We start from the raw sequence: 21,074 nt of genomic DNA, 5'->3' as shown, positions 1-21,074 counted from the left end.
AAACACACCTGAAGTAGCACACACACAAAAAAATCCTAGGTTAGCCCCGGTTCTCAATTCTGTTCCACCATCAAGTACAATCTTTGTGATTTTCTTCTTAATCATCAATTCATTGGACCTAGAATTATACAATAATCATCAAGTGATGCTTGGACAATATTTGAGGAGATGCCACCCTGCAATCTGGGAAAGGGACATACATTTCTTTGCCTTTAGTATTTAACAAATAATTATAATAATACATTTAAATACATTTAAATAATCTCAAGTTGTCCCTCTAGTAAGACAGGGCCATGAGACAAATAAGACGTAAATAAAAAGCAAAAAATTTAAGAATATTTTTTTTTTTTGCTTTTAACGTTACTTAATCGGTTAAATAATCATCAAGATATACTTGCAGGTTAACTGTGGCGAAACTGGATTAGGATTAGGATTGGGTACAAAACAGTATACGCTCTGATTAGGCCTGGATGTGCAGTCACTTCACCGTGGCTGCAGCGTTCTCATTCTCCAACGATGATATTTAAAACAGGCAACTCTGAACACCTCTCTCTCTCTCTCTCACACACACATTCATACACACACGCACACACACACACACACACACTTGACTTGACATCCATATTTTTGCAAACAGGTCCTGTCTCATTTTCTTAGCCCTGCACCCTGCCCCCATACTCAGGTGAGGGGGTGACACCATGCATATTTTGACTGCAGGTGCAGCAGGTTTTTGATTATGGCTGAAAGAACCTAACTGAATGTTGACAGCTCTCCCTGCTGGTGGGACCCTGGCACTGCAGCTGCTCCTGGTGTCTTTTTTTTTTTTTTTTTCTCTTTTAAAAAGCCTGAGTAAGGAATGGCTGTACAACAATACAATACGATGCGATGAGGTGAACGTGGCTGCTAACACATGTTCCACAAGTTACACACTGTCTGGTACGTAGACCAGGAGTTTGCTGCCCGCTAAATCTCCTAAATGAGGGGCTTTCGTAATCTGGATTTACACACGTCGTTATTTCACATGCATTTGTTAACAGTATCAACCCTGATCCAACTACAATCATGCTCTCAGGTCCCCAGTGAGCCACATGCTCTTTGGAATATTCCACACCAGCCACCAGTCCAAAACTACGTGGTGTGCGACGTCGTCACAAACGCCTCCGATCGCTTACTAATCTTCGATAGGTACATAGGCTTTAGCATAATACTCACATTGTGCTGAATTATTACCACCGTGTACAAAAGAACAAAAAACATAAACAACAAATGATTATAAGGTAGTGCTTTTTGACACGACTGTGTGTACCTAATGCATCGTCACAATACTGTGTTGAATACATTGTAAATACAGTATATCCTACAATATAAGCATAAAGCGGACAGTGTGTGTGTGTGTTATATACAACATATCCTGGATGTGTACAATAAGTATGGGTAACATATTTCCTTTTTTTTTCAATATCATATTTCATCACGCACATACAGACATACGCAGTAGGAGTATGTTCAACATCAACAAACGACTGTAAAATACTGTAAAAATACTGAAAAACATGGACATTCAGGGTCTGCCTGGTGAGTGTGAAAGTAGGGTTTTCTGAATGAGCGGCTGTAAGTACAGACATGACATAGATTACACATGTTGGCACCGGCGTGGAGGAGAAAAACAACAACTTTGCCGCTCCGGGGGTTTCGTCGTTTAAAAAGGCCTAGAAGAAGCTGTGCGAGATGCAAAGCATGCGGAATACTGCGGGAAAAACAACATTCTGCCAAGAAGAAGTAAGAGAAACAGAAGCACGTCACGGGACAGAAGCAAGAGCAACTCAGAAATAGATCACTTGTTCAAGTAGAGCAAAAAAAAAAAAACAACAACAAAAAAACCCTCTTTTATTGAGATGCAGTGCTGTTGCTGCATATCAGGAGTACGGCGACGACTGATGCCGTTTGCCTCTAACTGGACATCAGCGTCTAGAGGAAAGCGACGAGCTGCAGCCTCGTCGTGTTCGACGCTGCCATCGCCACGATGTGTTTTTGCACTGTCCACAGATTCTGCTCGACGCCGCCCTTGAGCAAAACACACGCGCACAAACTAAAAGCTGCGACGTCCGCCTCCTGAGTGGAATGTGAACGTACATGTGATGATGTGGGGCGATAAAAAAAACAAAAAAAGAAGAAGGAGCTGGAATGTAATGCCTCGGTGAACCCCGCTGACTTTTGAGAAGTCCAATAACTGAAATCAAACCATCAGTCGTCCTAAAAGTGAGATGTTCTGAAATGTGTAAACATATTTGGTCCCAAAACTGAGTGAGAGGTGGAAAAAAAGGGGGTGGGAGAGGTGCCTTGAAAGAACAAAAAAGAGGGGAAAGGAAACTATGCTGGATGTAGGTCCCTGTGTACTGTCCTGTTCAGTCTACATGCCCCCCCCCCCCTCTTTATCCCAGCGCATGGTACTGTCCACTACACAGCCAGCGTATGTCCTCAAAGACACCATGTCTCTGCAGATCTAAGAAGACCTCCCTCCTCCTGCACTAACACCCTCGCTGGGGCTTTTCTTCCGTCAGTCACAGGATCTGCACCTCCTCTGTTAGATGACAAGATTGGGGTGCCGGGTAGGGCTTCATGGTTGGGGCAGGGGGGGGAGGAGGGTGTAGGGTAAGACCCCGTCACTCCAGATCCCCCTTTCAAGCAGAGCTCCGAACCCTCCTGGATCTCAAATAAAACCGATTGCAGGGAGACAGCCTGCCGCTGACAGTGCAACGCCGTGCCGCTCCCCGGCGGCCCCCCCGGCCCTGTCTCACTTCTTGACAGCCTGTCGGTAGCTGTGTCTCTGGCCTTCCTGGCGAACTTTGCCGCCGCCGCCGCTGCAGGCGCTGGCTTTGCTGCTGTTGCCGCCGTCCTTGGTGCTGCTGGCCAGGCTGGCCTGGCTGCTGTCCTGCAGCGTGGGGCTCGAGTGAGCCCTCTGCAGCCCGTTGTCCTCCAAGAGCAGGGACTCAAAGACGGACAGGTCCTCCTCGCCGCTCCGGATTTTAGCTCGCAGCAGCATCACGTACGTCCCATACCGAGTCTTCTACACAGGTGTGAATGTGGGAGAGAGAGAGAGAGAGCGACACGCAGAGGACATTTAGGTGAGAGAGCTGCTGCACTCAGTATGTTTATACACTACCGTTCAAAAGTTTGGGGTCACTTAGAAATGTCCTTATTTTTGAAGGAAAAGCACTTTTTTCAATGAATATAACATTAAATGAATCAGAAATACACTCTATACATTGTTAATGTGGTAAACAACTATTCTAGCTGCAAACGTCTGGTTTTTAATGGCATATGTACATAGGTGTATAGAGGCCCATTTCCAGTGTTCTAATGGTACATTGTGTTTGCTAATCGCGTTAGAAGGCTATTGGATGATTAGAAATCCGCTGTGCAATGATGTTAACACAGCTGAACAACAGTTTTGCTGGTTCTTTGACGAAAGGGAAAAATTATTATTTTGAATCAAAATCATTATTTCTAATCTTGTCAATGTCTTGACTATATTTTCTATTCATTTTGCAACTCGTCTGATGAATAAAAGTGTGAGTTTTAATGGAAAACATAAAAAAATTGTATAGGTGACCCCAAACTTTTGAACGGTAGTACTTTAGAGAAAAAAAAAACAAACGATTGTGTTAATCTCAAAGTCAGACTAACACACCCAGATCATGGGATTAGGAGTTGAATTACTTTACTACTGCATGTATACGTTCAACCACAGCTCCAGTTTCCTAGCATTGACCCGAAAGTAATAGCAGAAGCCGGTAAAGAGAAGACGGAGACAACAGTAAGAACATTTTTCAGACCGAATTTATGCTCTGTCACTTTCTGAGGCCGAGGCTCAAAATCAGGCTTTGGAACGGCCTGTCCGCGGAGATAAGGCCTGGTGAATCAGTGTCTTCTTTTAAATCACTTCTTAAAACTTATTTTTATAGACTGGCCCTTAAGTGATGTTCTTTTTATCATTTCATTTTTTAAATCTTTTTATCCTTTTATGTCATTGCTCCGTTTATATTATAATGTGTGTATGTAACTTATGTAAAAACAGTTGATTTTAAAGGTGCTATACAAATAAAGGTATGATTAAGTAATCAAATAATCAAGTTAATGGATGGTGTTAAAACACGGAATGGCATTTGACTTGTATACAACTAACCAACAACTAACCAACAACTAACGTTGTTCTGGTCTGTGATGGAAAAGATCAATGTGAAAACACCTAATTCTACTAACTGAAAGAGAGACTGCAGTGCCACCTAGTGGAGGCAGACACAGTTCATTCAATAAATCAATACCCCAGTAATGCTTGGATCATGGAACGTGTATGGAAACACACTAATGTGGGGAGAACGATCCGAGTCCAGCTCACCTCAAACTCCAGATACTCGTCTCTCTGGCGGTACTCCTCCAGCTCGCGCCCTTTGACCTTGCGGTCCGGAGGATAGGAGCGCAGCTCGGCCAGCTCGGTGGAGATGGCTCTGAATCGAGCTTCGTGGGATCGGATCTGCTCCTCCTGTGAGAGCGAGATCGAACACTGACATCATGATGGAGATCAGATAAAACTGCCTATATGATTAAGAATTACTATATTCTGTTTATTCCAATAGATTACCAGATTCCCTTTCAGCAACATCCAGTCAAAAATATGAAAATATGGTCATGATCTGTCCTCAATAATGGGGGGAAAAAAGGAATATTGAAACACTTTAACCACCAAAATCTAATCAGTCCATAAAGTAGATTTTATGTGTGTCAAACTCTGCTATTTCCATTCCTGTCTCCTCTTTGTGTCGATGCATTCCTGTTTCTGGAGCCTGGACACTGACGGCAGACATTGATTTTGTTTTAACTTGGCCTTCTGAAATCATACAATATTGATTTAGTGAGAGTAATGTTCCACATGTTCCCCTCATTTCTTGTGTAAAATAGTTTCAGATTTAAATTTCAGATTTAGATGACAAATCGTCTATGCGAAAACAACACAATCTATAATGCTTCATTATTGATGTTGTAATTATGTTATGTTAATGATCATTTTACTCATTTTAATCATAATTTAATTTGATTGTTTCTGTTTTTTTTTTTGCTGTAATCTTGTTATATCATCTATCATATTACATACAGTGTTATTGATACTGCGCCATATTTAATTTGTCTTCTGGACTAAACAACAGTTTAGCGTGAGCGATGAGCGTGTGCACAGCGTTTATTCATTAAAGTTTATTACCGTCTCAGAGTGCAGATCATAATTTTTTTTAATTTGGAAAGATTCCACTGGCTGCAGTGACTTTCACCAAGGATTTGAGTGTGAACAGGCTATTAAAAAAAAAAAAAAACGGCTGCAACGATACCTCGGAGAGCTTTGACATTGTCCCGGGCAGCAGAGGCCGGCTGAACTTCTTCTGCGAGCCGATGGCCGCTGGGAAAGGAGGGGCCGAGAACATGGCGGACACCGTGTTGATCCGCGTGATCCACGACTGCATCTGCTCGGCGTTCCTGTCGTTCCAAAACATACAGTACACACAACAAACACACACACACACACACAAGAGCAATTACAATGTACAGTAGGTACAAACACACTTATTATCCGCTCTGCGTGCTCGCATCAGCACACGGCTGACTTACGACATCAAAGGGATTATAATCAGGAAACTGCAGCCTTGATGTTGACAAAGAAAATGATTTTGGAGCCAATTACCGCATGAGGGGAAAAGGGCCTGTTTTACACTAACAGACCTATTAGGGGCCCATGAGAAATATCCGATTGAATCACACAGCCTTTGCCTAAAACCCAGGGGAGAGCAGAGATAGAGAGAAAGAAGGAGGGGAAAAAGACGCAGGGAGGGAGGGAGGGAGGGGTACAGTATCTGGGACAAATGCAGGCTGCAACTGGAGCACAGAGTCTGTCCTCCTGGGGGGGGGGGGGGGGGGGGGCTGGAACATGTGGCCACTCATGTGCCACTTCCTGGATGCAGCTATCACACACACACACACACACACACACACACACACACATATATCATAGCGAACACACCTTCACCTTGCCCCTGACATTGTGTATGCATGCGTTTCTGCGTCTTTGATCCGTGTGTGTGTGCGCTCACAGCGTGGATTCCGCACGCTACGGGGCACATGTGCTCAGCTGGATCCACGTGCTGTGGAGCTGGAGCCGGACGCCCTGCTATGATCACACACACACACACACACACACACACTGACATCAGGCACCTCACTCTTCTCGCATCACTCTCTCGACCACGTACAGGTGCAGAGACTCGGAGTTCCGATGCATTTTCCAAGACTCAAATTTCCAGACTTCTCGGAGAGGTTTTTTCAGTCAATATTAATATTAACGTGTGGTCAATTTAACGGGAGCCACGAGTCACATAGAGGCGATCGCTTTAAAATCAAACTGTCGTCTATCATTTTAAGCTCCTGAAGAAAAGAGGAATTTTGAAATGACCTAATACCATAGTTCTCAAACTGTCTCTTTATTTGTTTTATAACTAATTTATCTATATATTCTTAGTCTTTTTGTCCAGCTCAACGTGCCTTACCTTAATCTAATTCCTCTATACCAGAGTGTGAAGTATTTGTGAGGAAGAGGAGGATGATGAGAGAGCGCAAATTGTCTTAATGGGAATAAATCTGGCTCCTGTGAAAAGCTGACTTTGCTCGACCTATTTACACTAAAGCTGCAACTAAAGATTATTTTCATAATCTATTAATCTGTCGATTGTTATCACGATTATTCGGTGTGTCAAACCTGGACATGAAAATGTTATATAATGTCTTGTTTTGTCCACAAACCAAAATTATTGAGTTTTAATGATTTCTTTGTTATGTGGAGCATAGAAACAAAGAAAGATATTCACATTTAAGAAGCTAAAACAATCAGAAATCTTGTTTTAGTCATAAAAAAAAAGCTTCAAACCGATTAATCGATCATCAAAATAGTTGACAATTAATAAATTAATTAATTCCCAGCTCGGCGAGAATCCTTGGCTTCCTACTTTTTATTTGTTTCTATTCTAATTTTAGTTTTTTCTCTTACTATTCCTTTATTGTTTTTATATATTATTATATTGTGTGTGATTTTATTGTATTTTAATAATTGTGCAGCACTTGTTTCAACTGAGGTTGTTTTTAAATGTGCTTTATAAATAAACTTGACTTGACTTAATTTACTAATCATTAATCAAACTTACACGACTTTATTTTAACGTTATAACAGCGTTACGTCAGGCAGTGCAGTACAGTACTTGGCATAAAAAGCACAATACAACCTCATTAGAGGCACATCTCTTTCCACAAGGTGGGAGTAGCTGCAGGCATTTTACTGAGAGGACTGCACGTACTGATGTGTTATGAGTTTCCTTAAAGGCACCCGGGAGAAACTCAACACACTGTGGACCCTGCATTACTCATACTAGCTCTCAAGCGCTGCCATTCGTGGAGTGGAGAAGCGATCGAAACAGTTCAAAATCACGTCGCATACGCACATTTTCGAGCCTCTAAATGAGCAAATATATTCTGCTTGACGTGTGCCCGGCCTGTAGCGTCCATGTCAGAGCTGCAGTAAACTGTGTGTCCCCAAACACACGGCGGGCGGGAGCAGATTAACCGGCTAAAAATGATTAATAGGTCAACCTCTAACAGTTCAGACTGTTGACTCACGGTGCCTGGAAGAGGTACACCCTCCAGTCGGCCGTCCGCAGGTAAAACACGTTGGGCCTTTTGCTGTAGTCCGACGCTTTCATGGCCAGGGAGTGGTGGACGGACACGGCGTTCTTCAGATCCTCATCAGACAGCTGCTTATCGGGCCTGTACTCCCCCTGCAAGGACAAAGGCAGATATGAAAAATGAATTATAACGACTATGAAACACACTTGATGAACGTGTGTGTGTGTGTGTGTGTTAACGACTTACTTTTTGCAGGTAGAGAATTAACCCTTTCAGAATGACATAGAAGGTCTTCCATCCTCTTTTCCCTCTTGGTGCTGTGAGGAGGAGGAAGAGGAGGAAGCGTGATGACACTATATCTACAGTCATGTACAGTATAAGAGAGTATTTTGTATAATTTGAAATCCATGCAAACAGCAGAGATGAAACAAAATACAGTAAAAGAACACCGTGTCCATGAAAAAGACTTATTATCTCACACTATCGGGTCTATTTTTTACACCAAATTTCAACAACATGTCACCAGATTTTTCACTTTTTTAATTCTGACACTTTCTGCCTCAGCATCTATTGTTTAAAGAAAAAAAATGTATTGCATTTTTTTTTTTTTAATTAGCCCCTACAGTATTTCAGATACAGGCCTCTACCAAACGGTTGAGACGTCTGTTCATAATAAACCTGGTTTGCATAATTTATAAAGTACAACATTCAGAACAAGTCACATTTAGTGTTAGTGAGTTCAGCTTGATGCATTTTTCAATGAGATATAGTGACTTAAAGTGTGGTCGACCAAATGGTTGAGTAGTACCTTAAAGGGATAAAATACTGCTCAAAACACACACACAAAAAAAGAGTAAGACCTTTTAAAAACACATATCGAGTTTATAATTCAGAATTCACCAAAGAGAAATGTGTGTGCTTGTGTTTCTTTTACACCGGGCTGATTAATGCATTACACAAGATGTGGAGAAGTGTTTTCACAGCAGCGATGATGTTCTAGTGGATCGCAGCTGATTCATCACAGCTGACGGTGACTGTGGAGAAGATTTAGACTGCAAATAACCAGTGTGGATATTATGACACAAGGTTTTCCAATGGAGCAGATGAAGCTTTTCATTTTGAATCCTTGTTTTATTGAGTGGCTAAATTGTCGGGGGCCCATTTTAAATTCTGAAAATCCTGCATATTCATACACTGTAACTGTAAAAGTATATGTTACTTTGTAGTTGTAAATCAAAAGTAAAACTTCATTATGGTCTGTACTCCAGAATTAGTTTTCATTAACTACAATAACCCTGGTCCCCACCAGGTCAAAGGGCTGGGATACCCCTGAGCAAGGTAACCACCCTCCATTGCTCCCCGGGCACTGACCACTGCTTCTAATTCTAGGAAGGTTCCTACACTTTTAGAAATAAGGGTCCTTCTACAAGGGCTGAGGTTCTACCTGGAACCACTTGCTTCTGAAAAACCCTTTCCCGAAGAAAAGGGTTTTCTAGGGTTCTTGGTAACACTAAATGATCCAGAGACCCCTTTAAAAGCTCTTTCCTGAATAAAGGGTTTTAAAAGGGTTCTTGGTGGAACCTTTATAAAAAAAAAAGTTCTACCTGGAGCCAAAAAGGGTTCTCCTATGAGGACAAGCCGAAGAACCTTATATGGTTCTATTTAGCACTTGTATTTCTAAGAGTGTAGTAAAGTGTGGGTTAAATCTCTCAGAACCTCTCAATCACAATAAAAAATGTCTGCTTTCTTTTCCCACTCACATACTTATGTTGCTTCCTCACATCATGAAGAACAGCTTATAATATCAGTAATTAAGGCAAAAAAAAAAAAGTCTAGCGACGTACTTCTCTTGCCGTCCGAGTCGGCGTGGACTTTGCGGACCAGGAATCCGTTCTTGTAGAGCAGCGATCCCGAGGGCTGCTTCTCCTCCGACAGGAGGTCCCCGCTGCTGCCCTCCCTCTTCATGGACCTGGAGGTGTTGGCGTCGCACAGGCTGTCCCCGAGCTCCGAGAACGACTTCCGCAGCTCTTCCTCGTCGCTATGGAGACGGAAAGATAGATAAAGAAATAAATAAATAAAAGAAAGAAGTGAATGAACACTGTCAACACTTATGTGTCACGTCTCATTGGCGATGTGAATAAACACCACCACCATCATCATCATCATCATCATCATCATCATCATCATCATTCACCCGCTCTCACACTGTGCTTGTTACAAGGAACAGGACAAGAGGTCCTCAGATTTCACACACACACACACACACACTGACTGACTGACTGACTGGGAAACTTTGGTTCCATTGCACTTCTCATGACTAACACCGCCGTCCACTGCTGCTGCTGCTGCTGCTGCTGCTGCTGCCTTGTTGTTGCACAAGACATTCACAAAGCGTCACGCACCGGAAACCTGAGCAAAGCTGTGTTTCCTTCTCTCTCAGAGTCTGATCTCGTTCCTGCTTTGAGGAGAAAAAAAAAAACACAGGCGGCGTTCTTTTACCCTGAGGGGAAGCTGCTCCTCAACAACTAAATAAACACTTTACAGACTTATCAGGGGAGGGAGAAGGAGGAAATCCCCTTATTCTTGGATATTTTAAATTCTTATATGTTCACCAATAAACCAACACAGATAAGAACTTCTTATATTAATTGTGTGGTCAGCAATTGGTGGCCCATGGGCCCAAAACTGGCCGTCAGCTTCAGTATCATGGTCCGGCAGATGATGATAGAACAAATCTGGTCTCATAAATAAATATATATATATTTAAAAAATCCTCCTAATATGTCACAGAGACTCAGGAATAATGTTCATATAACAAACTGAATTCAACAACAACAACAGTACAGCCAAAATATTTGCATTAAAAAATATATTTTGCAGACTGCAAATCATGTTTTGTGGTTTCATGTGGCGCCACCTACCGCCGTCTACCAATCATTGCAGTCAAGGGTTGCCAGTTACGTCTGAGCTACAATGGCGGGGGGAAAACGAAACCTAAAAGACCTTGGTATTTTGAATCTGAGTGCAGTAACCATTTTTGGCCACATTCTTATGGCGCCTTTAATCTAAACTACATGTTTGGTTTGAAAAAATAAAAAATAAAAATAAAAACATCGCTGTTGTCATGGTTTCTTGCATATGTTAGGCTTGGAACAAGCAGCTGATTAAAGACAACATCCACATTTTTGTTAAGTTAAGGCTGCAAACGTGGTTTTTTTTTGTTTCTGACTGCAGACGTTTTAAGTCACTTAAGGCACCACATTTACCTGCTGATCCCTGATGTAAAACTATACAGTGTTTTTCTAGTCATTTCATCACAAATTAAATGACTCTGAGGAAAACAAGGCTGCCTTTTCCTTTGTGTACGTGTTTACAATTTATTTTTGGGAACTATTGACTCAAAAGGTCTCATCCTTTACTCGATGACAGAAATAATAAGGTTAAAGTACAGCAATAAGAGCCACAGTGTGTTTTAAAGAAGGTATTCGCCTTTTTTTAAACAAAAACCCTGAAACACTGGCAGGTCTCAGGATCAGCAGACGGATTCTTTTTTTTTTTATCAAACGGGAGATTATAGGCACAGAGTGACTGTACTGTATGGCTGATACACTGACGCTTCAGAGCAGGCGGCTCATTGTTCATTAAAAACAGGCCTTGAGGAAGCTTCTTTGTAAACGAGGACTCTGATGAGCAGCTTTATGCTGCAGATAGACTCTCATTTGATATGTGTGTGCGTGTTTCTGTTCAAAAGAGTTATAATAGTTCAGATTACTTAAATTTACAGTGGTCCGATGCATACTTTTTCTTCAAGTTCCTGTTTTTGTAATCTAACATTCTGTTTCAAACGTGAGAGAATGCTGTGACAATCTCATTCTCTCTCAAATAACCGCACACAACGCACCGCGTGTGCATTCCTTTTCCTTTACGTTTTTTTCTCTTGGATGATAGAAAAGTGGCGGCCGCGGCGACAAAAAGTTCACCGTGAAAATAGAGAAACGGCGTGATGCCGAAACACCCCCCCCCCCCACGAGACCACGTTATGAGTAACCCAACAGTACATAACAGCAGTTAACCCCCATGCAAGAGCCACAGAGAGAGAGAAAAAGAGAAGAGAGAGGCAGAGACGGAGCCAATGAGAGCGTAGTAGCCTGTTGCCTGGTAACTGCTGGCCTGCCTGAAACCCTCTCTCTACACAGAGACAAAGTGGAAGAGCTGGAGAGAGGAGAGGAGGGGGGAGGATGGATGGAGGGAGGAGAAAGAGATAGAGAGAAAGAGTGGGAAAAAAAGACTTCTTCTTCAATGGCAGACCATTTTTTCAACAATCACATGAGAGAGAGAGAGAGGATAAGAAGTAAACAAACTGACCGAAAAGTTATAGAAAATATGTTTTAAAAGGAAAAGTGGAAGAAGAATCAGAGGAAAGTGAAAGATGGACTCGCTGCTGCTGCTGCTGCTGCTGCTGCTGCTGCATGCTGGGATGTTCGCGCGCTGGCCGTCAGGAAGCAGATTTGCTCTTTCACCTGCGTGACACTGAGTCACGGTACCAAATGGCACAAGCACACTGACGCACAGCCAAGTGAAAGAGGACAGCGACTCATCCATATGCAGCCTCTTATATGACGACGCTTCCCCCTCTTTATGTTCTTCTAATGAAGCATGTAATGGTTGAAGTTCTCAAAAAAAAAAAGAAAAAAAAAAAGAGGTTTTCTTGAATGGAAACTAAAATTGAGGAAATCATGAATGAAATCTTTGGAACCGATTCATATTTCAGCATCGCAGGTACACAAATTACAATTTACTGTTTGGGAAAATGTCATTGTGTCATCAGAGGACCACGCTCGCCTACTGTAGTAAGACAGGATGATTGGAGGTGTGGAGGGAGGACAGGAACAGGGATCCCTTGTTTTTTTTCCCCCATACACAACACATTTTAACTCCTAGCTTTGCATCCATAGCTGTGAACCTCTGACTTGTTGCATCTTCCTCTCCCTCTGCTGTCCACCCCCGCTGCTGCTGCGTTGAGGGAAGCATGTGTGTGCTGCTGTGTATATGTCTGTGTTGTATATATGCGAGTGCAGAACATGTGGGTGCCTCCAAACGGCACCGCTGAGAGTGTCCGCGTGTGTTTCTCGCTCTGCGGGGGTGTAAAATTACATCCATTGCTATGGTTATGTGCGCGCACAGACACACACACACACACCTGTGATGATCACGTATACAGTTTGTTTTAACATCACCGCAGCAACGGCTTTCACTGTAATCAAAGTGGTTTTTTTTCTTATTTTCCCCCCCAAATATTTCAATCAAAAACAACAACATATGTACACTCTAAGAAATAAGGGTTTCTTCTACAAGGGCTGAGGTTCTACCTGGAACCATTTGCTTCTGAAAAAACCTTTTCAGAAGAAAACGTTTTTCAAGGGTTCTTGGTAACACTAATGGTTCCAGTAAGAACAATTTTGATCCAGAGAACCCTATATAACCCCCTTCCTGAATAAAGGGTTTTAAAAGGGTTCTTGGTGGAACCCTCCAAAAGGGTTCCAGGTGGAACCTTATTATAAAGGTTCTACCTGGAGCCAAAAAGGGTTCTCTATGAGGACAAGCCGAAGAACCGTATTTGGTTCTACTGAGCACTTTTATTTCTAAGAGTGTATGTGCACATTCACATATACACATACAAAACCGAAAAATTTCAAAAGTGCTAAGTAGAACCAGATAAGGTTCTTCAGCTTGTCCTCATAGGAGAACCCTTTTTGGCTACAGGTGGAACCTTTTTTATGAACCCTTTATTCAGGAAAGGGGTTTTAAAGGGTTCTCTGGATCAAAATGGTTCTTACTGGAACCATTAGTGTTACCAAGAACCCTTGAAAAAACCCTTTCTTCAGGAAAGGGTTTTTCAGAAGCAAATGGTTCCAGGTAGAACCTCAGCCCTTGTAGAAGGACCCTTTTGGAACCCTTATTTTTAGGAGTGTAGAAGGATATGTAGCAGACTTCCGATGCAACAAGAAGGAACATCTTGCTAGTAAAGGACGTGAAAGCTATAATGTCCTTCTGTGTAGAGTAATCAAAGTGTTTTTTTAACACTCAATCTAACGGTAAAGGACAAGATCGACAGCAAAGTGAAACTGCAAATGCAACTAACCAATGGACGAGTAAATAAAACACAAGATGCTAGTTGTGCCGTGTTTGGTGCATACTTGTCACCAAATAAAACTAACTTTTGGCTTCTCCTTTTAAAAAACTTCCATCTTCAGTGTCCCGACACGGCCTCTGGCTGTGGCTGTGTGTGGTGTCAGTGGAGCTGTTGAAAGTGGATCTGTGTGGATCTCTGTGGACCTCCTCCATATGCCTTCTTTGACCACGTTTTATTATTCAGCTGCTTCAGTGCTATTTTTGGAGGATGTAGTGGGAGGCTGTGGTCACACCTTTGTACAGGAGGCAGGTAAAGAGCCATTTAAATAACTTTGTCTATTTTCTCTCTCTCTCTCTCTCTCTCTCCACACCATTGTCTCCAGCATATGCCAACGTGCCGCGGCGATGTGTTTCCCGTGTATATATTTTTATACGTACATTAAACGTTTCTGTGTCTGTGTTCGCCGCTGAGAAAACACAGAGGGGAAGGGGAAGGGGAAGGGGAGGGGAGGGGGGAAGAGCCGTGCAACGCTGTAGCCATGGAGTCGTATCCATGGTGCCGTAGCTATGGCAACAAAGCTCGGGGAAAAAAAAAAAAGCGAGTGACTTAATTGGCATCTCTGAGGCACTCTGAATCTGTGATCCAGAATAGCAACCCTTGACACACTAATGCTTCGCTCACATGCCAGACGACGTTCACGTCATTAATGAGCACGCTAACAAGTTAATCAATATCCTTGATCGCTTCCTGCCCTTCAGGACAATACATGTGTGTGTGTGTGTGTGTGTGGGGCACAGTCTGTGTAAAAACCACGTTTAAGGAGAATAATATCAATAATAAAAGAATGACTTACAGCGTCCACTGCAGTTTCTGGTTCTTGATTGAGTTGTACAGAGCCTGCAGGGGAGGGAAGAAAGAAAGAGTTTTCAGATAAATGTGATTAACAGCTGCTTTGTTCCATGTTCTATCGGAGATGTGATCAAATATCGGCGCGGGCACAGGTGTTGCCGCGGTTTTTCCGAGACGGCTTCATTCAATAAAGCGCACACACGCTCAGACGAATGCCGTCATGAGCTCGACGCCGAGCACAGCATCAGTCAACCCCGACTTAGTCAACCATTACTATGTCGTTTATTTAAAACAACAACGAAACTACACACGGCCTGTCGAGCGTCGGACAATCAAATCGATCAGCCGCTAAATAATTTAGTCTCTGACGCCAAAACGCATCGACCCGCGCAGAGGGAAAATTGAGTTACAGCTCAGGGATGAGATCGTACAAGCAATGAAAGCAACGATAACTCAACCAGAAACATGACATGAGATGCTTCATGTTCAGATGTTTCTCTTTTAAGTCAAGTGATCCATCAGTTCATTGACAGAAAATGTTTTTCCAGCAATTTAAATTAATCGATTGAATTTGATTTTTTTTAGGCAAAAAAAAAATACATTTGTCAATCTGATCTGTTGATTTCAGATGGTTTTGGAGCCAAATCCATTTCCTTTCACGTCCTTGTACCCATTTTGTGTGTCACTGTTTCCCCGTTCAGAAAAAACTCACCAAAAAAACCCTTTTATAATCAATATCATTAATATCAAACCACAATCCACAGCAGGGAGATTTGTCTTTTGTGGAAAGCTTAAAGTGACAGAAAGGTTTTTTTTTTTTTAGGTGTGGTTGTATGAATTATTGACATATGCAACACTGGCTGCGCTTTGTGAACCATGCACCAGCCTGAGAAATGGACTATTTCTCTTCCTGCAGACAAGGCTACCACTGGGGAAACAAGGAAAAAACTGATTTTACCACTTAACTACTTAAAGGAGACATATTATACCCTATTTCTACAAGTTAACCTAGTTCCCTGGTGTCCTAACGAACATGTCTGTGACATGCTTTGGTCAAAATACCTGAAGGATAAAGCACCACAGCAGTTCAATCACCCTGCCAAAACAGCCCTGTTCGGAACGCTAGCTTTTGAGTGCCTGTCTCTTTAAATGCAAATGAGACACAGGAAACTACGTCAGCGTCACTTAGGCTAACGGCAGCTAACAGCAGTTAGCATTTGGAAAAGCCATCATTCGACGACTCTAGCCGGCACATTGCCGTCATATATAAAATGTAAAAACCTCTGAGGCTGGAAGTTTGTGTAGAACTCTGTGCTGCACTGTGCAGCCAAGAATAGAACGATTCCCCAACTTCCGCTCTTCCGGATACAATTGCCCTCGCCAGCAATCTCGCGTTTTTTAGGGACAAAGCGGAGCTCCGCGAGACAACAATTCCAGGAATGTCTCATTGTGACGTAGCAATGAGCGCGGAAGTCAACATCGCATGTTTTATCTCCTGTAGTTAGACTGACAGACCACAAAAACATGACTTTTTTCACACTTTGCCGACTTATACGGCCTCCAGAGTCCCAAATATAAGTATTAAAATTATTAAAAAGTTGATTTTGCATAATAGGTCCCTTCTTCCTGTCCTGGAAGCTGGAATGTGCACACAAATCACTCTCCTGCACCAAAGTCCATTGAGAAAAATCAGCGTTTTTAGCTCAGGAGACACAGGTGCTGCTGGTCTACTTGTGCTTTGTTTGTGTCACTAAGTTAAATCCACAACGAAGACATAACCTAACGCATTTGGATTCACTGATGGAGGCAGCAGCAGCAGCAGCAGTGGAGCAACAACTCTTGTGTTGCCATGATATAAAATCATTGATTTCTCCAGGGACTTGTGGTGCAGAGAATGAATGGTTCTACAGAGCGACATAAACCTCGGGTTCTCACAGGGAAAAGGTCCCGTCGAAAACAATTCTTAACATAACTTAAGTGGGTGGTGATTTTTTATAGTTGTGAAACTTTTAAATCTGTTTTTTTTTGTGTCCCTCCTCAACATCTCGAGCTTCTTCTTGGCACTCAGAGAGGGGCGCTCTCCGGGAAAAAAAACCCACTGGAATAATCGCTTTAAGAGACAGTGCACATTCTGATTTTTAATGTCTTGGGAATCTATTTTGACAGCCAAGACACTTCTCATTTCTGCAGCTCGCAGTGACACCGCTCCTCCGCAGCAGCGAAGGCAGCCATCAGACTGGAGCGTAAAAGACAACGGATCGAGGCGGGGGGGGGCTGACAGACAGCTGTGACAGCACAGTTAATGGAGAGGACACTTAGAGGCGATTCATCACCACCTCATTTAACTCCTCAATCCCTTATAGACCCGTACAGTTCACTCCGTGCAGAAGGAGAAACTGAAATCAATTATTTCCCATTACATTGCTTTGATTAAAGAACTGCCGCTAATGGTCTCCGTTTGATTTCCGCTGTTTTTTCAAGCCGTCGGTTCTGCCGCGTTGTGACTTAAAGTCGATTGGAATTGGATTTATAATGGGGTTTGATTCTTCTGTCCAATCAGGTTGGTTTGGCAATGTTTTCGTTTGGAAAAAACTTCATCACGGACTTATTTCTGGTCCTCCACAACCTTAAAATCCAGTGTTTAAAATGAGCCTCATACATTTTATTAATCAAAGAGACACAGCGGAGTTTCCTGGGACGCCAGAAGCAGACGGTTTTAAAGTGAAAAGGAGATAAAAACTGCTTCTCTTTCACATAATATCAAGGCAATATCAAACATTAATAGTAGTGAATTTGCGAGCGAACCCGCAAAAAAAGCTTCGCCGTGTACAAATGGAGAAGATCAATCTGTATATCCAAACGTACAAGCGCAGTAATGAGCCAATTAAACGCGAATGAGTCTCAGCTTTGAGGATTAGACAAGAAATACAAAATAACGGCCCCCAAATCCCACATTAACTCATGTCTTTTTAAGCCCCAAAATGACAAAAATAAAACCACACAGAGGAGCCTGATGAAGAGGCGATAACGGGACAATCTAGAAAACGGCCTCCCTGACTACTTGTGCTGGAGTCCCGAGGTGATAATAATACTATCGATTTCATCCTTTCCTCTTATAAACAACACGTCCGAGACTCTGCGGTACGAGGAAACGGAAAGAAAATCCCCCCCAAGACTGTAATAACTTATAAGGAATTTGGTGAGTCAAAAGAAGAACAAAGAAATCGAGGAAACAATGTGAGTTATAATTATAGATGAAACCACACGTTAATATTCAGGTGAAATGAATGAAATAAAACTGCAAAATTAAAGAAAATGACGTTGAACTGCCTGTCAAGAATGACCGTATGTCAAAAACAATTGCTTATTCTGTGTCGACAAATTCAATCGGCTTACAGTTTCAGCTCTAGAAAGTCAAACGGTGTTGAACACCGAGCTCATTTCTTCTTAAGCCGACCTATTGTCGGTGCAACTGTCACAGCTGAGTTTATCTGCCAGCACAGAGAGTTATTGCTTTTTTTATTTGTGTGGAAAAAAAAAAAAAAAAAGAGAGAAGAAGAAGAAGAAAATTCACTTCTTACAGTAAATCCTGAGGGGGGGGAAAAAAAACCACAGTATCAACAGCAGAGGGACTCGGCTGTGTATTTTAAGACAGATGACTAGAGAAAGAGAGAGGGAGGGAGGGGGGTGAGTCGGTTTACAACGCAGGTAGAAGCATGGAGGCGGAGTATAAATCATCTGAGCGCCAGTCAGACTGCAGGCTCATTCAGACACAGATGGATGTTCATCACCTTCACCTACTTGCTTCATCAACGTCACCAAACGCCGGCAAAACGAGAGCCATTACCCTTGAGCGGTGGCTCTAATGTGGGCACGGAAGTCAACCAGTCCTTTTCGTCAGGACGACGCGCTATTTACAAAGTTGCTGGCGTGGCAAATCAATTAAAGACGGCTTTGTTGTCGTGTGTGTGTGTGTGTGTCAAACAATAAATTTGAAATACACAATGTGACCTTCTGATGAATGTGCCCGACTGGCTGTGAAGGACAATGAGCCGCTGTCCTGTTAAATTATGACTTGTTGTGACGATTTTGTCACACTGCTGGTGTGATATAAAAGATGCCGTACTCTATGTAAGAAATCTATTTTATTAAGACGTAAAACGAGTCATCGGACATTGAAATACTGGCTTCGCCGATGATCAGTGGCGTGCACAGACAGAGATTTGGAAGGGCAGGCAACACTAGTATAATAATTTAACACATTCTCACAGCTATACATGTATGTTTACCTATACATGAACGTCCTTTACAGCATCACTGAGATGGACATTGTGAATATCATTTCCTAGAAGGACACCCTTTTGGGACACAGCAGGGAAATGCATAACCATTTTTGATCCGAAGGGCACCGGTAGGGGAAGAAGTTGCAAGGGCATCTTATCGGACACTGCAACGATAGGGGCAAAACTATATTCGGTAATCGCGTTGCAGGAAGGCCCTGGTTCCAATTGGGGTTGCAAAACCCAGGTTTTCTTGCTGCAAAAACAAGAGCGCTAACAACCACACCTACCATGTGGCCCAGGGAGCAGCTAAGTCCTTCAACCTTAAAAGTCTCACTATTCCTTTTTTTTTTTATTTAAGTGAGAGAAAGAGAGTCTACATTGAAGACAAGTTAAAATGTTGACAGCTGAATAACGCAGAGAGGAAGTTGGCAACATTAGGCAAGGTTAGCTAATGCTAGCTTGTTCCAATTGGGGTTGCAAGCCCAGGTTTTCTTGCTGCAAATGCAAATGCAAGAGCGCTAACCGCTACACCGACCACGTGGCCCAGAGATCAGAAAGAGAGTCTACAGTGAAGACGTGTTTAAATGTTGACAGCCCGAACCCTAACCTCCAACGTTAGGCAAGGTTAGCTAATGCTAGCTTGTTCCAATTGGGGTTGCAAACCCAGGTTTTCTTGCTGCAAATGCAAGAGCGCTAACCGCTACACCGACCACGTGACGTGGCCAGAGAGCAGAAAGAGAGTCTACAGTGAAGACGTGTTCAAATGTTGACAGCCCGAACCCTAACCCCCAACGTTAGGCAAGGTTAGCTAATGCTAGCTTGTTCCAACTGGGGTTGCAACCCCAGGTTTTCTTGCTGCAAATGCAAGAGCGCTAACCGCTACACCGACCACGTGACGTGGCCCAGAGAGCAGAAAGAGAGTCTACAGTGAAGACGTGTTCAAATGTTGACAGCCGAACCCTAACCCCCAACGTTAGGCAAGGTTAGCTAATGCTAGCTTGTTCCAACTGGGGTTGCAAACCCAGATTTTCTTGCTGCAAATGCAAGAGCGCTAACCGCTACACCGACCACGTGGCCCAGAGAGCAGGAAGAGGGTCTACAGTGAAGACGTGTTCAAATGTTGACAGCCCGAACCTTAACCCTCAACGTTAGGCAAGGTTAGCTAATTTGTTAGCTAGGTTGTTCCAAGTGGGGTTGCAAACCCAGATTTTCTTGCTGCAAATGCAAGAGCGCTAACCGCTACACCGACCACGTGGCCCAGAGAGCAGGAAGAGAGTGTACAGTGAAGACGTGTTCAAATGTTGACAGCCCAAATCCTAACCCCCAACAATAGGTTAGCTAATGCTAGCTTGTTCCAAATGGGGTTGCAGGTTTTCTTGCTGCAAATGCAAGAGCGCTAACCGCTACACCGACCACATGGCCCAGAGAGCAGCTAAATCCTTAAATCTTAAATGTCTCGATATACTTTTTCAAAAAAATTGAAGTCTACAGTGAAGACATGTTCAAATGTTGACAGCCCTAACCCTAATCCTCAACGTTAGGCAATGTTAGCTCATGCTAGCTCTCTCTGTCGGTGGATATTTAACTTCTTTAAATCCACTGCTTCTCACAGCAGACTTTCCACCTGTTGCTGACACGTGAAAGTTAACCAAATAGGTTAAATATTTATAAAAATAAAATAAATAGATGTTGGGACGGCCACTGTATGTGTATTCAAAATTTTTGCAACCACACTCTGGCAAAGTTTTGTACTGGGACTGCAGTAACAAGTGTAACTGCTAAAGGTGTCAGTTATATCACCTTTACGTGATGCATTATTGTGACTCATGAAAGTAAAGTAGTGTCAGGAATACAGCAGATGCTTCTCCGTACCTTCCTCCTCTTCCTGGCCTGTGGGTGGTTCTGTCCGTCCTGAGCTTTGCCCAGCAGGTCTGGAAACACCAGAGGTTTGAGCGAGCGCGACCTCGGCGTCCTGGGGTAACGGAACGGGTCCATCATCCGGAAGTCCCGTCCATATCGCACGGTGCAAAGAGAGCGCGAGCGCAGGCGCCCCGCCGAGTGCAGGCTGTTAACACCGATCATGGTAGCACACA

The 21,074-nt window shown here is 42.9% G+C and overlaps 2 protein-coding genes across 2 annotated transcripts in view; both read right to left on the bottom strand.

Moving 5' to 3' along the window:
- Nucleotides 1–21,074, bottom strand: part of LOC310939477 (S-adenosylmethionine synthase-like) — a 151,185-nt gene that overhangs the window by 37,854 nt on the left and 92,257 nt on the right. The window lies entirely within an intron of this gene.
- LOC310939058 (uncharacterized protein) overlaps nt 2,795–21,074 on the bottom strand; it is a gene marked incomplete at both ends in the record, with an annotated part of 48,173 nt that continues 29,893 nt past the window's right edge. The window contains 7 exons of the mRNA XM_083903725.1: nt 2,795–3,067; nt 4,400–4,543; nt 5,382–5,526; nt 7,711–7,868; nt 7,963–8,033; nt 9,561–9,754; nt 14,703–14,746. Of these exons, the coding sequence (XP_083759851.1) occupies nt 2,795–3,067; nt 4,400–4,543; nt 5,382–5,526; nt 7,711–7,868; nt 7,963–8,033; nt 9,561–9,754; nt 14,703–14,746 (1,029 nt within the window). The remainder of the gene's footprint in view (nt 3,068–4,399; nt 4,544–5,381; nt 5,527–7,710; nt 7,869–7,962; nt 8,034–9,560; nt 9,755–14,702; nt 14,747–21,074) is intronic.

This window comes from Microchirus variegatus (genome assembly GCF_963457635.1).
Source record: "Microchirus variegatus genome assembly, chromosome: 17".
Lineage (NCBI taxonomy): Eukaryota > Metazoa > Chordata > Actinopteri > Pleuronectiformes > Soleidae > Microchirus > Microchirus variegatus.
This window is presented reverse-complemented; position numbering and strand designations above follow the sequence as displayed.